The 16,646-nt window shown below is 40.9% G+C and overlaps 1 protein-coding gene across 3 annotated transcripts in view; it reads left to right on the forward strand.

Annotated features, from left to right (window-relative positions):
- The window catches only part of CSMD1 (CUB and Sushi multiple domains 1), a 1,994,958-nt gene that overhangs the window by 1,868,961 nt on the left and 109,351 nt on the right, over window positions 1-16,646 (forward strand). For all 3 annotated transcript variants that reach the window (XM_050950505.1, XM_050950506.1, XM_050950507.1), the window contains exon 53: window positions 15,038-15,211. In XM_050950505.1, coding sequence (XP_050806462.1) covers window positions 15,038-15,211 — 174 coding nt within the window. The remainder of the gene's footprint in view (window positions 1-15,037; window positions 15,212-16,646) is intronic.

Consider the following 16,646-nt stretch of genomic DNA (forward strand, 5'->3'; position numbering starts at 1 on the left):
GCAAGATCAAGTCAAAACTGAAAAAACCTGCCCAAAGCCCCACCTCTTTAAACTTGTGTGGCTTTGGCTCAAGTATCTCAAGTGTTCTCCGTTGCTAAGGTAACATATGAGAAGACAGTCAGCCTCTAAGGTAACCAGGACCCAAACTTCAGAGACGTAGGTCAAAACTAATCTGTACCTGGAAACACACTGAAGCCAATCTGGACTGCAGAGCTCTAGTTTTATATGCAATCCACAAGCACTACCTCTACATAAAAGACCATGATGATACACTATGACTGAGCATTTAAGAACTGTGCTTGACTTAGCATGTAATTAATCCCATTGACTTTTCATGTTAGGTTAAGTATTCACATAAGTGGTTTGCTTGGTCAGGGTTCAGCATCACAGTTGCCAACTTTCATGTGGTAAATAAGCACCTCCACTTTCACAACCAAGAATCAAGCTAATCCCATTTCAAAACAAGGCCCAAACAAGCCAATCCCTAAGAATCCCAACACTCGATGCGACTAGATCCCCCTGGTGATCAGTCTGGGACTGTGGTGCGCCTGCTGTGCACCCCTGACTTTCTCTTCCCCTTACTCCTGCTTGCTGGGAGCAAATCAAAAAAAAAAAAGAAAAAAAAAGGGCAACAAACTACAAGCCAAACAAGCTACAAGCCAAAAATAGCCAACAAGCAACTCACAAGCCAGTTAAGCCAAAAACAAGCCCAATTTCTGAGTCCCCCTTGTCGTCGCCCACCCTCCGGCCCGCAGGTTTGGCATGTCTGCTCAGCACTTTGCAGAAGCTATATGTGAGCAGTAGTATTCTGCTTTATTTGCAGCTTTAGAGTGGTTTTCAAGTGGCTATCCATGAAAGGTGCATTGCATAATCCAGTCTTGTGCTGACAAATATGGTCTGGTCCACATCTAAAAGGAGAGGCTACAATCTCCTGGCCAGGCACAGATAGATAATCATTTGAATTAAATGTTAAGTAAACGAAGACAACCTCCTGTGTCATGGGACCAGATACTGACTCAGACAGCTCTTCTAAACATTTTTCCAAAGCAACCAGCATTACTTTTGTCTTATATGTCTTAAGTTTCAGACAACTAGTGTGCTTCCCATCCTAAATCTTGACTAGAAACTGGGAAAATAGAGACTCTTGCCCAGTCAACAGCCATGCAGATTCAATGGAAAAGAGCTATAAATTTATCAGCAACACCAGATTGACACTACACTCCAACCCACATCCCTTTCTACATCAGCAGCCTTTCATATGCATTGAATAGGAGTAGGTGCAAAAATACAAACTTGTGGCATTTGCCCAGGGATAGAGTCAAATTCCCATGGGTGTCATTCAGATGCTTTAACCATAAGACCGTCCTTTCTCTTCCAGCAGTTCTCTGCCTCATTCACTGTCCTCCTTCCAACTTTTGCAAATAATGACAAAGGAGTACTATGCATAACAGTGGCAGGGGGAGTCAGGAAAAATGAAGCCTGAGTTCTGTATGCATAAGTGGGCTGAATTAAGTTTGTATTATCAACCTTAATTTATACGTTACCTAACTTTTGAGTGGTTGATTTTTTAGCCTTCATGTTTTAACATAGTTTTTTTAAATGTAATTTTATAGTAGGTCATCATTTACAGTTCAGCATTTGTCAAAAGTTACCATGCACTGTCATCTGTTAGAGTTCAATTTTACCCAACAATGTACTTAAACAGAAGATAATTCCACCATCTCAGATACTGCTGTAGTGATAACAGCTGGCAAATATTGGCTTTGTAATAGTGATTACTAAACATGCAAATCTGTCTAAGTATTTTCATGATCCCCCATTACCATAATATCTGAGCTCTTCACAGGCATCAGGTTTAAAACAAACAGATGGAAGCACTTCTTAACACAATGCAGTCAATCTGTGGAACTCATTGCCAGGGAATGTTGTAAAAATATAACTGGGTTAAAAAAAAAACTAGATAAGGTCATGGAGGATGGGACCATCAATGACAATTAACCAAGATGGTCAGGGACATAAACCCAAGATCCAGGTGTCGCTAGGGTGACCAGATGTCCCATTTTTAAAGGGACAGTCCTGGTTTTTAGGCCTTTTTCTTATGTAAGCACCTGTTATCTCCTACCCCCTGTCCTGTTTTTTCACAGTTGCTATCTGGTAACCCTAGGTGTCCCTTTATCGCCAACTGCTAGAAGATATTGGATTGGGATTGGGATTGGATGAAAAAGAATGGATCTCTCAAAATTGCTCTGTTGTGTGCAGTCTCTCAGAAGCATCTGGCACTGATGACAGACAAGATACTGGGCTACACGGACCATTGGTCTGACCCAATATCAGGGCCGGCGCTACCATTTAGGCAGCCTAGACAATTGCCTAGAGCGCCAGAATAAATGGTGGGCGCCATTTTGCCGGAGGGGGCGGCAGGCGGCTCCGGTGGAGCCGCCGCAGTGGTGCCTGCGGAGGGTCCGGTGCTCCGCAGCTCCAGTGGAGCTGCCGCAGTCGTGCCTGTGGACAGTCGGCTGCTCGCGCGGCTCCGGTGGACCTCCCGCAGGCATCACTGCGGCAGCTCCACCGGAGCCACGGAGCACCGGACCCTCCGCAGGCACCACTGAGGCAGCTCCACCGGAGCCGCGGGACCAGCGCGTGGGGTGGTGGAATTGCCGGCTGCCTAGGGCGCTCAAACCCCTAGTGCCAATCCTGCCCAATATGGCTGTTCTTATGCCATGGTCTTGCCACTGAGTATTAGCAGAATGTAATGCCAAGAAAACACCTCTCAAATGACATAAAAGAACTACATGTTGAGAGTGGGAATGCACAAATGTGTGCAAAAAGATTAGGAATGAAAGTTTTTGGTTAATGATTTTCTTGAGACTATCCTCTAAAAAACTTTACATTCTACTACTTCTGATGAGAGAGAGTGAGTATGTGTGTGTGGCAAATTTTCAGTAGCATTATATCATCACCCTCCAGCATCTCCTTAATGAAAAGGAAATTCTTTAAAGTCTTTCTTGGTATTTCTTAATGGTTTGTTGAGGCCCAGCTAATTTTCCTTTCTGAAGAAAATAGCTTTATCTGATACACATGCTGAAACTGACTTTCTCATACAAAGTTTTTAGTGTGGCAGACTATCTCATCCATTTCAAAAGTCATTTGGAACACAAAGGCTTTGAATTCTAGTTATGATGTTTGGGAGCTGCAACCATTTTAATTTATTTTCAAACACATTTATTTCTTTATTTATTCAGAGGTTTTTTCTTTGCACAGGATAGCGTCTCAGCACTTCTACTTGGTTCTATTACCAATATATAGTCATCATAGTGCCAGTGTACCTATGACATATTTTGTCCCCAAAGTACACTCTCTTTATTACTTTTTCTGTTTTAATGTTATTTCTGATACAAGATGTCATTTGCTATACCATGGTGATGACTTACAAGAAGATTGAATCCTTTTGTTAGTACCATTACATTCATATTGCTACAATAGCAAGATGCAGTGGTGTTTGAAGTATTTTGTTGGAAGATGTGGCTAGATTGTTTTTGTTTTTGTTTTGTTTTGTTTAACTCTTCACAGTTTTTTTTCTGTCTGAAAATACACATTGTTAAGAATGATGGCATCTTGTTATATAAAATAGAGACCTAAATATAGATGGAAATAATATACACAGTTATTTTAATAAATATGTCATGTAGTATGCAGGCCAAAAATGGAAAAAGAAACCAGACTGGCCAGTGTCTAACAAAAAAGAGGAGTGGAAATATTCCCAAGTCCCTGCTTAGTGGCTTATATAGAACCCAATGCAAGTGAGTTATATCAGACACAGAGGTTTTATTTTTGCACTAAGTCAAGATCAGGGAGTATGTGTCAGGCTTCATTCCATTTTAACATATTATGACCAAAAAAAACACCTGTCTGAGCTTCTGATCAGTAACAACAGTCCTTAGCACAAACTAAGCAATACTTACTATCAGTATTCTCCTGTGTTTGAATAATAAATTATTCTAATCTCTGGAACCCTAGATAGCATTCTCTTTGTTTTCCTGTGTGCTTGCTGTGAAATACATCTGCAGGTTAAACAACCCCAAAGATGAATTCATCATTGTTGCCAAAAATTGAGGATCATGTAATCTAGAGATGGAAAAGGCCTATTAGGTCATCTCATCAATCTGCCTTTCAGCACAGGATTGTTCCCTACTGGAAATTTACTAATGTATATTCCATTCATGTTTTAAATGTGCCAAGCAGTGCACCTTCCAGCACTTATTTGGGAAATTGTTACACAGGGTAATAGATATCTGTATCAGGAAGATTTTCCTGATACGCAGCTTGATTTTTTCTGTGTTCAATTTCGTACATTTACACCCAACAATGCCTCTTTTTATTGGCCTTTGTGTTGTCATAACATTTTACAAATCTATGACTAATTGGATGTCCATTATCACCCTTCAGTCCCTTTGATTGTTTTGATTTCGCTTTCTAGCTTTATTCGTCTGAGTATCTGTGTTTCAAATTATTTTCCCCAGAAGTATTTTCACTTTTTAAAGGTTGCAGCAGCAACTGTTGATGTCATTTATTAGTCTGTTAAAATTAGTGTTTGTCTTATGATGCTTCCTATTTCTTTTTCCTAAACATTTTTTGTGAGACTTTGGTATTTTTTTAATATGCCAGGCCAACTTCTCTGGTGAATGAAACTCTCTGTTTAGATATTGTTGAGAAAACTCACATCACCCTCACCAAGAGGTATGACACCTCTGGGGCTGAAAGGCAGTTCCTTTATTATGTCACTTTGCCATCTCAAGTCTAGCCCAGGTCAATAGTGACAGTGATGCCTGTAAAAAGTTCTTGTTAGATGTATGCTGTGCATGACTTTTGCCAGAATTGTGCCTATCTATAGACGTTTCTTTTAGATATTCTTATCTCACATTTCAAGTGCAAAATACACCAATATGTTTTCAACGGGGCTTTAGGTCTGATTCAAAAAGCACATTAAACCCAATAAAAAGACTCCCATTGATTTTCAGCATGCAATGGATCAGGGCTTTGGGATCCAAGGGAGAAGAGAGCCTTTCAGAGCTAGTGTGCTGGCAAAAATTTAGCTCAGTACAACTGTGGCTGAAAATAGTTCTCATTTACATAGGCCCATTAGCCTATGTAAAAACAGCTCATGGTCTCTGTCCAGTTTCTAATGGACTAATATCCATATCACAAAAAAGTTATCAAACTGGCATTCGTGTTAGCTGTCTCAGAAATGGTGTCCAAGAGAGCTGTAAAGTAACTATTCTATGGATAATTAAAGGCTTTCAATTTCCAGGCAGTTAATATGAAAACATTTAGTGCCCAATCCTGCAAAACGGCCAATGGGTCCAAAGGCCAGATTTTTCATCCTGGCTTGATCCCATGCACTGGTTTTCCTTGTAACATTTTGTGCCCACAAAAATTGCACCTGCAATTCATAAGACCAAACATGTCTGTATACATTTGCAAATCAAAATGGTATTTTAGGTGTCTAGCAATTAATAATTCTGATTCAGAACAGCACTTAAGTAAGTGCTTAACCCCATCCCTACACAGAACAGCTCTTAAGTATGTTTTTAAATCCCATTGAAGACAAGGATGGAGTTAAGCACATGCTTAAATGTTAGGCTGAGTAGATATGCCTTGCTGAATTAGGACCAGTGTTGTCCTGCTATGAATTTTAAATGTAAAATTTCACTCCCCCCAAAAGAAAGACATATTTCAAAATTTAGGCCTAAATGTCTATTTAACAACTTTCAAAAATACTAGGTAGCCTTTTTTTCAAAAGCAAAAAAATGTAATTAAAAAATCTGTAAAAGTCCAGAAAAATAGAGACTTTTACATGGCTAACTCTGAACTACTGTATAAGGTCTTTATCCTGCAATTGATTGTGCACAGGTAAACTGCTGCACCCTGAAAGAACCCTTTGATTTTTTTTTTTTTTGATTATACAGAAAAATAAAATAACTCTGGCTGTTGCTTGTATATCAAGCTCTCTAATGGAAGTGCTGACCCAACCTTGAACCTGTTCAGTAATTTCTTTAGTTCTTGAAAGCATATTATAAGAAATGATCCACTAACAGCCTCCTTAATGTATGTAGAACCTAATTTGACCTGATTGGGCAATTAGATAAATTTGCTATTTTATTGTCCCGCTCCTTCAGTTCCTGAGTTGTTGGAATGTTTAATCTAATCAAGGCCAGACTGACAGAAAACCATTAAATCTAGTAACTGGAGTGATCTGTAAGTGAAATGAATAACATGGGAAGTGCACAGGGCTGCTAAGTTCTTATTCAGATAGCAATAATATAATATTTCAGTTGGCACTTCTGAATTATCCTTGTACCCGAGATTTCCTATGCTTCCATATATATGGGTTTAATGCAGCCATTACACCTTAATTTTTCACTCATTGATTATTCAATAATCAAAATTCAAGTGTAAGGAATATCAGAATTTGGGCTGACTGAGAAGACTGTGCAAGAGTACCCAGTTTCTGTTTGATTCAAACCATATGTGATTATTAAACTGTTTTTCTTTCTAGTAACCCTTCATATTCCTTTTTTTCATCTGTTTCATAGGCATTTTTCATCAAAGACACTCTTGCCTCATTATCCTCAGAGGTTAGCCAATATTCAGGGCTTTATAGATTTTTCCATTAGGAGAAGAAGTTATTGATATGTGTCTGGTATATTCTTTGGTGCAATATTGTTTACTTACAAAGAAGGTACAAAAAGTTCTTCAAATGATTATACTTGTCCATTCCACTCTAGGTGTGTGCACACCCTGAGCACAGTTACCAGAAATTTTTCCCTCAATGGTACCCATCAGGATGACTCAAGTGCCCTCTGCTACCATGCACCATTAGCACAGAAGTACCCAGCCAACTTCACACCCCCACAGTTCCTTCTTACAGCCCATAACAATCATTGGAACCGTTCTTGCATTTCACATCTAAGTGGTCTTTATTCTTACTGCACACAGTTAGTTGTAGTTATTTACTGTGGATTTTAGTGAAGTTTGATAAATTTGTTAGGGTGGAGGGGGCTTGTGGCATTTTCATCTGATGCCTGGTGCTGAGGGATGCCTTGGTCACTGGGCTTTAAGCCGTGTGCCTCCTGTAACAAGGTTTTGCCCCTGAGCGATCTGCAGTCAAGTTGTCTGAAGTGCCTGGTAGAAGCTCAAATTGGGGACTGCTACCATATCTGCAGGGACTTTAAGCCTTGCTCAAAGCAGGATTGGGAGGTCAGCCTGAAGTTTTTGCTCATGGAGGCAGTACTGAGACATCCATCTGAGCCACACCGGTCAGACTAGCACAGAGTGGCTCAGCATTGGTAAAACTGCCAGACATGTGGATCAGAGTAGAGTGCGATCTAAGCCAAAGCACTCCTTTACCTCGGTACCGTAGAAGTCAGCATTGTTGATTCCAGCACCTATTTAAGCACCATCAAGTCTGGTAACAGAAGAGCCTTCTATATCTGTGGCACCTCATGGTACCAATACTATCTTGGAACCAACCACACCAGAGGCATTTGCCACTGCTAGAGACCTTGAAGACATTTTAGCTAGTGTGGGCCCTTCAAAAGTGGCCCTGCCTCTCAATGAGGCCATTATGAATCCTGTTAAGACTTTGTGGCAGACCCCCACATCCCTTCCTCTTCACTTCAAAAATGGCTGATCGGAAATACTTTGTTCCTGCCCAAGGTTGAGTTCCTTTATACCCATCCCACCACAGCCTGAGAATTCTGGTGATGTCCATTGCCAATGGAAGAGAAAGACAGGGTCATCAAGGGCAACCTCAAATTCAAAGGATTAAAATATATTAGGCTTGTTTGATAGGAAAAGTTTATTCTCCCAGGGGGTTTCAGCTCAGAATTGCAAACCAACAGGTGCTGCTTGGGAGGTTTGATATTAATGTGGGATTCCATGCAAAAAATCAAAGAATTGTTCCCATAAGATGCCAGCCAAGAGTTTTCCTTGATAGTGGAGGAGGGTAAAATGATGGCAAGTGCCTCTTTAGAAGTGGCACTGGAAGACTTGTCTGCCAGGACCACGGCTTCATCAGTTGCCATGTGCAGGAGTTCATGGCTGTAGTCCTTAGGGATCCCACATGAGGTCCAACAGACTATTCAGGACCTACCCTTCGAAGGAGCTTGATCTTTTAGGAGCAGATGGACACAAAGCTTCATTGGCTAAAAGACACAAGAGCCACCCTAAAATCCCTAGGGTTATATTCCCCTGCTTCTTCAAGAAAGTACTATAGGCCTCAACAGCCCCTTCGAAAGCAGTGGACGTGTTATTCCTTGACTTTAGTAAAGCTTTTGATATGATCCCCCACAGTATTCTTGATAGAAAGTTAAAGAATTATGGACTGGATGAATGGACTATAAGGTGGATAGAAAGCTGGCTAGATCGTTGGGCTCAACAGATAGTGATCAATGGCTCCATATCTGGTTGGCAACTTGTATCAAGCGGAGTGCCCCAAGGGTCAGACCTGGGGCCAGTTTTGTTCAATATCTTCATTAATGATCTGGAGGATGGTGTGGCCTGCACCCTCAGAAAGTTTGCAGATGACCGAATGCGTAGGCAGCAGTTCTGCAGAAAAGGACCTAGGGGTTACAGTGAACGAGAAGCTGAATATGAGTCAACGTCAATGCGTGCCCCACACAATCATCCAGGATGTTCTAAACAGTCATTTTGATTGGATGCTTTAAGATGCCATACCAGTTTCTGTGATTCCAGACCCTGATTTGTCATAGACTCATAGACTCTAGGACCGGAAGGGACCTCGAGAGGTCATCGAGTCCAGTCCCCTGCCCTCATGGCAGGACCAAATACTGTCTAGACCATCCCTAATAGACATTTATCTAACCTACTCTTAAATATCTCCAGAGATGGAGATTCCACAACTTCCCTAGGCAATCTATTCTAGTGTTTAACCACCCTGACAGTTAGGAACTATTTCCTAATGTCCAACCTAAATCTCCCTTGCTGCAGTTTAAGCCCATTGCTTCTTGTTCTGTCATTGGAGGCTAAGGTGAACAAGTTTTCTCCCTCCTCCTGATGACACCCTTTTAGATACCTGAAAACTGCTATCATGTCCCCTCTCAGTCTTCTCTTTTCCAAACTAAACAAACCCAATTCCTTCAGCCTTCCTTCATAGGTCATGTTCTCAAGACCTTTAATCATTCTTGTTGCTCTTCTCTGGACTCTCTCCAATTTCTCCACATCTTTCTTGAAATGTGGTGCCCAGAACTGGACACAATACTCCAGTTGAGGCCTAACCAGCGCAGAGGTGGTTGTCCTTTATTTGCAAACCACCTTTACCACTTTTTGGTGCTTGGTCCCGTATTACCACAGACTGTTGGATGTTGAACACGGTGGAAGTTGGATATACCCGACAGTTCATTTCCACCCCTTTTTCCCAAACCCCCACATTCCTCTTCAGGGACCCCTCTCATGAAGAACTTGTGATCTAGGAGGTTAAATTTCTCCTTCAAGAGGGACTGTGGAAGAAGTTCTGCAGAATTTAAGAGGGGAAGGGTTCTATTCCCATTATTTCCTAATCCTGAAAGCCCGGGGAAGTGTCAGATCCATCTTGGACCTGGATCAACTCAACAACTATAAAGTTCCATATGGTCACTCTGGCATCCACTATCCCCTACTTGGATCCCAGAGACTGACACACCATCCTTGATTTAAGAGACACTTATTTTCATGTGGAAATATACGAGGAACAAAGATTCATCAGATTGTGGTGAACCATGCTTTTCCTGTTCAGCCTGTCTGCAGCTCCTCGGGTATTTACAAAATGTATGATGGTAGTGATGGCTTCCCTGAGGAAGTTTGGGGTGCAGGTCTGCCCTTATCTAAATGATTGGCTAGTCAAGGGCCAATCCATGGGTCAGATATGGTCCAACATTTGACTTATCCAATTGACATTTAAGGCCCTAGGCCTTCTAATAAATGCATACATGTCTATCCTCTCTCCAGTGCAGAGGATATTGTTCATTGGGGTTGTCAAGGTTCCTTCCCCACTCTGAACTTTAGGGTACAGATGTGAGGACCTGCATGGACACTTCTAAGCTTAATAACTAGCTTAAATCTGGTATCGCTGCCACCATCAAGAATTTTCAGTGTCTGGATCACTCCCTTTCACCCCAAAACCTTCCACTCCCTGGGTAGCCTTGAGAGACTCCTTCACCAATTCCCTGGTGAGTCCAGATCTAATCCCTTGGATCTTAAAAAAAGGAGAAATTAACCATCCTCCCTCCTTTCTCCCACCAACTCCTGGTGGATCCAGATCCAACTCCCTTGGGGATCTAAAAACAAGGAAAAAATCAATCAGGTATTAAGAAAAAGACTTTTAATTAAAGAAAAGAAAGGTAAACGAAAACCCTCTGGGAGAGATTAGCATACCAGCTACTCTCACAGACAACAGATTTAAAACACAGAGGATGTTCCCCTGGGCACAAATTTAGTTACACAAAAAAATACTCAAATACCCAATTTGATTCTACCTCTAATTGCATAAGACAGGTTACAAAGAAATAAACATAAACCTATTTATTCCATTCTAAAACTTACTACTCTGATAAGAGGCTGATTCCTTGATCTTTTTCACTCCGGCTGAAACTGAAACTCTAAACAAAGGAAAATCTTCCCTCCTTCCTTTTGAAACATCTTGTTCCCCCATTGGTTCCTCTGGTCAGGAGTTAGCTAGGCTAAGTGAACTTTTTAACCCTTTACAGGTAAAAGAGACATTCACGCTTAACCATCTGTTTTTGACAGGGGTGGTGATCAACTGTACTCAGGCCAGGGCCTACCTCTCAGACGTACATTTCCAGTCAGTCAGATCCCTGATAACACACCTCAGATCTCATCCTATCACAACATCCTGAAACTGTATGAGGGTCCAAGGTCACATGGCCTCATACACATACATGGTACAACATGCAAGAGTGCACCTCAGACCTCTCCAGGTGTGACTGGTCTTAGTGTACTCTCTAAACTGTCTCCCTCTGAACGCTGTACTTACAATACCTCCTAGGGTTCTTATCTCTGGGAGTTTTGTGTTGCCCACTCAATCAACCTTGAGGCCTCTTACCTTCTGGAAGAATGAGCTGGCAGATTACTTCATCAGGTCTTTCTCTGTATGCCATGAGTGGTCTTTCTGACCAGATGTGGCCAGAGACATTTTCCAAATAGACCTATTTGCAAGCAGTTTCAACAGAAAGTGTAACCAATTCTGCTCTCTACAACGCCACAGTCTGGATTCCATCATGGTCATCTTCCTATTACAGTGGATGGGCCACCTTTATTATGCTTTCCCACCTTTCCTGCTTGTGCAGAGTGCTGCTAAAGATCAAGTGGGACAATGCCCAGATTATTCTGATAGCCCTAGCATGGGCTGGCCAACTCTGGTTCTCCACTCTACTAGATCTCTCAGTGGCAACTTCAGTCCTACTTCCCTTGCACTGAGATCTAATTTCCCAGGACCATGGTTGGCTGCTCCACCCAAACTTGAGCTCACTTCATCGAAGAGCCTTAAAGCTCCGTGGCCAAATCCCAGAGAGCAGACTTTCTCAGAGTAAGTTCATCAGGTCCTTTTAGGTAGTAGAAGGCCGTCCACCAGGACTACTTACCTCTTCAAGTGGAAGTGGTTCTCTGCGTGGGCATCCCAGTGTGGAGTCTTGCCCGTGCAGTCATATTTGAATACTTATTGCACCTGAAACAGCAAGGTTTAGCAATCTCCTCTATCAAGGCTGACCTGGTACCAATATCAGCTTTCCACCCTTGAGTGGAGAACTCGTCTGTTTTTTTTCAAATGACGTGTCTGTCAGATTCCTCAAAGGCCTAGAAAGGTTATACCCTCAAGTAAGAGAGCCCTTTCTTCCCTGGGACCTGAATTTGGTCTTATGAAAGCCTATGGGTCCACCGTTTGAAACTTAAGCAATGTGCTCCCTATTATATCTCTCCTATAAAGTGGTTTTCTTAGTTGCCATCACTTTGGCCGAAAAGACCTCAGAACTCTGTGCCCTCATATCGGAGCCTCTGTACACAGTCTTCTTTAAAGACAATATGTGTTTATGGCCTCACCCCAGTTTCCTCCAGAAACTGGTTTCACAATTTCATAGCAATCAAGCAATCTACCTACCTCTTCTACCTGAAGCCTCACACAAATAGGAATGAGCAATGTCTTCACTCATTGGATGTTAGACGGGCTCTAATTTTCCACTTTGAAAGACCATTCTGATGCTCCACCCAACTGTTCATAGCTGTAGAGGATGGGATGAAAGGTCTATCATCTCTTCACAGACAATTTTGTCCTGGATTACTTCATGTATGCACACTTGTTAATGTTCAGGCAGATGTTTCGCTACTAGCAAACCTACCTGTTCATTCCACAAAGTCACAAGCATTCTCAGCAGCACTGTTAGTGCAGATTTGTATTCAGGACATTTGTAAAGTAGCTATCTGGGCATTGGTGAATATGTTCTCCTCCCATTATGTCATCACTCAGCATTCCAGAAATTATGCTAAATTTGGTCAACCTGTACTGCACTCTGTATGTCCATGAACTCCGATCCCTCCACCTACTCTTTTGCTTGGGAGTCACTTAGAGCGGAATGCACATGTGCAATTATTCGATGAAAAAGAACAGTTACTAACCTTCCATAAGTGTTGTTCTTTGAGATGTGTTGAACGTGTCCATTCCATGACCCACCTTCCTACCCCTCTACAGTTGAGTTTTCTGGAAAGAAGGAACTGGGAGGAGGGAGGTGTAGGATCGGCTAGGCACTTTATACTGGCACTACTAGCGCACAGCAGCAGAGAGCACTTGAGTCACTCTGATGGGTACTACTGAGGGAAATATTTCCAGTGACTGTACTCCGGGCACGCAGACACCTAGAGTGGAATGGACATGCGCAACACATCTCCAAGAAAAAATAGTTCTGGAAGGTTAGTAACCACTTTTCCTGTTTCTCTGAATGCTGTAGAAAGAAACAATAGCTGCCCATTTCCTTGACCAGAAATCACTCTGATTTTCTAGCAAGATCCATGTGTGAGGAGCTCTGTCTCTTGCTTCTCTTGATCTCTGTTCCCTCTTAGGCTTTCTCACTTTCTGCTTGTTTCCCCCCCCCCGCTTTAATACACAAACACAGCTTGTCAAACAACACTAACCACTGCATTTGCAGTCAGAGAAGGCTTTATCCCACAGGATTATTCTTCTGACCATGTCTTGCCATGTAGCCTCTTGCCTTGAGCAGTAGTATCCACTGTTTCCAGCTATCTTGCTACATAAAAAGACTTAATTGCACCTTCCATTTAAATTGAAAGAAGGGTGCATAACACACCTATTGTCTTTAGCCAGGTCTGTGATTGTCCATAGATCAAAGACACTTTTGGTGGCAGCCACTAACACTTTCCAGTATAACAGCACCCCCAACTCCCAGCTCTGGTTTAAAGTGATAACACTCTAAATGACTTATCCAAGACATAAAGACAGGAACTAATCTAATAAATTAAAATGTATATAAGCTTAACTATTTAGATATTTACAGTGTCTTTTTGTCAGGACTTCTCAGAGCACCAACCCAGATCAGCTCAACTGTCACCCAGATCTCATTGGAGTTTTCTACTCTTCTTCCCCCCTCCACCTCTTTCCTGTTAAACAACCAGGAGGGCCCTCTTTCAGTCTGCTCCTGCCGTGTGTCCATTGCTTCTGTGGAATCTGCCAAATAGGGCAGCTTTTGTCAATTGTGTTCTAAAGGAATTCATTACAGTCTGTCACATCTCTACCAGCCTCACTTTGTACATATTCAGTCTCAGTTTCTGAGTGCAACCAAGCTGAAATTCTGCCCCACTAGTACCTTCTCAGATGGTCCATATATTCTTGTGTCAATACTTAGCATGCCCATTGGCATTAATCAGGCCTCTTATTTTCCTGTGTGAACAAATAGGAGCAGGTTACAATCCTGTCATAAAGTACACCAGAAAACTATGTTTAAGACAGTGACACAAACAAAGAAAATAGAAGGCCCAATTCTCATTTGCACTATGGCCTGTTTGTGCTGCTGAGGCAGAATAAGGGGCCTAAAAGAGAGTGTAAATGTAATTTAATGCCAGAAAAATATAAAGGGGCCTTGTGTAAATGACAATCAGGCCCAGAGAAAATAAGTTGAAATATGACTAAGCCTCCCATCATTTTATATTGCACCTCAATATTGAATATAACATCACATAAACATTCAAATTCTTGAAAATGGCCAGTAGCTTTGGGTGCCTATCTTGAGATAACTGGAAAAATTAGGCCACAGAGGTATTTATTATCCATAGGTCCAACCGAAACTAATAGGAGCTCCAGTTGCTCAGTGCCTTTTAAAATCAGGCCCAAGCTGTCTCAGATAAGGCACTCAAATGCTGAAGACCCTAAAGTCAATGTCCACACTTGAAAAGGTTGGTCTTTACCTCTTGCACTTACTAAAATAGTGGCCCTTTTTTTAAAAGTCTCAACCACAGCATGTTGCCAAACAATGACATTGCCCATTGATTGAGTGGGCCCAAGAATGAGTGGGAGCTGTCAGTGCTCATCATCTCTATCAATCAGAAATTTAGGTTTGTAAGTTTAGAATTTAAGTGCTTAACTGTGAATAACTTAGTTTCAAAAATTGACTTCTCTGTTTATAAGTGTATGTTCTTGGCTTGCCATAAAAGAAACTCCATCTGACTTTTGACAAAGTTCCTTTAAAACTGAGGGTGTAAGTAAGTTATACAAAACATAAATAAAATATTTTAACTTAAACACTTGATCTTCCAAAGTACTGAGCACTGCAATTCCTGTTGCCTTCACTGGAAATCAAAGAAAGTGTGCATATCACAGCGCTTTGCATGATTTGGTTCTAATACCATGCTTGTCATGAAGGTGAACGAAGCAGTAGTTTTTCCATTAGCATCTTTTCAATATTAACAGGATTTTAATATATACGTATGTTTTATTGATTGGTTTGTTCCTTTATTCTAGCTGGGCATTGTGGTTCTCCAGATCCAATTGTAAATGGCCACATTAGTGGGGATGGCTTCAGTTACCGTGACACTGTGGTCTATCAGTGTAACCCTGGCTTTCGGCTTGTCGGTACATCTGTCAGGATTTGCCTGCAAGATCATAAGTGGTCTGGACAAACTCCCGTTTGCGTCTGTAAGTAGCATTTATTTTTCACTGAATTGTTTTTTGTTGAATTTTGTTAATAATTATGAGTGGGATTTTCAAAAGTGCCTGGCTCATGATTTTATTTAATAGATTTTAAGGCCAGAAGAGAACCTTATGGTCATTCAGTCTATTTTCCTGCATAGAACTGCACCCAGCAATTTCTAATCAAGCTCACAAACTCTGTTTGCAGTATGACATATCTTTCAGGGTATATCTATACATAGTGGTACAGCTGCTCCGCTGCAGTTTGTCTGGTGAAAACGCTCTATGCCAACAGGAGAGAGCTCTCCCATCAGTGTAAAAAAACACTTATGTGAGAAGCAGAAGCTATGTCAGCGGGAGAAGCTCTTCCGCTGACAGCACTGTACACACAAATGTTTATGTCAGTGTAACTATGTCACTCAGAGGGAATATTCACACCCCGAGTGACATGAGTTTTACCAACATAGGCTGTAGTGTAGACACAGCCTTTAAAAGAAAGATTTACTTTTCCCTTAACTTTCAGTGAGACTTGTGCTCCTACTTCTCTGAAGTGCTTTGAAAATCCACTCTTAATTACTGAAATTCTTCAGTTTTCTCATCCTCCCTGCCCCCTTTGATGATAGGTTGGCTGATATTTTCTTGAAACATAGAACTTTTATATTAATGTCAAGAATGAGTTAATATTTCTCTAGCTATTCTTTCATTGACCTATTTTGGGGTTTTCAATTTTAATAAGATTTCAGATTTTTCTTTAGTTTTTGCTGTTTTTTAAATAGATTTTTCATTTATGTCTTAATTTTTGTCATGATGTAAGTTTATAATGAAAATAGGAGTATTTTCATTCCCATATGACTACAAAGTGATTCACACAGTAATTATCAATAGTATGTTCAATTAATTTTAGTATCTCTGTTTTATTGCTGAGATGTACACTACTACTGAACCATTAGATAAAAAAATGTTAATTTTCGATTTGTAAAAATAATATCTTCTGAGGAGTAAAATGGGACATTTTCACCCGGCCATAGCTTCCAGCAAAATCTACCAAAACCCTCATTGTCCTTTTAAAAGCCATTTACATACTTAAGTTATGTGCATTCTTCAAAGGAGAATTGCCACCTATCTCCAGTGAATCTTGTATTGTATTTATTTTACAGTGTCTTAACTGACTGTGGGGATCAAATTGCTTTAAAGATAGTAGCTAAAACTGAGAAGGAAAAGGAGACTTCTCCCTACTACATTATTAATATAATTACTATTTTAGGTGGAGCTTGCAGCAACACTTATCTATAGTTAAGATTGCCTAAGACGTTCCATTATAACACAGTTTTCAGTTGATTATAATTTTTGCCAAACTTTAACCACTCAGACAGAAATTTTCCATTCCATCTTTTCTTTTCTTTTCTTTTCTTTTCTTTTCTTTTCTTTTCTTTTCTGTTGC

The sequence above is a fragment of the Gopherus flavomarginatus genome, chromosome 4, assembly GCF_025201925.1.
Source record: "Gopherus flavomarginatus isolate rGopFla2 chromosome 4, rGopFla2.mat.asm, whole genome shotgun sequence".
Lineage (NCBI taxonomy): Eukaryota > Metazoa > Chordata > Testudines > Testudinidae > Gopherus > Gopherus flavomarginatus.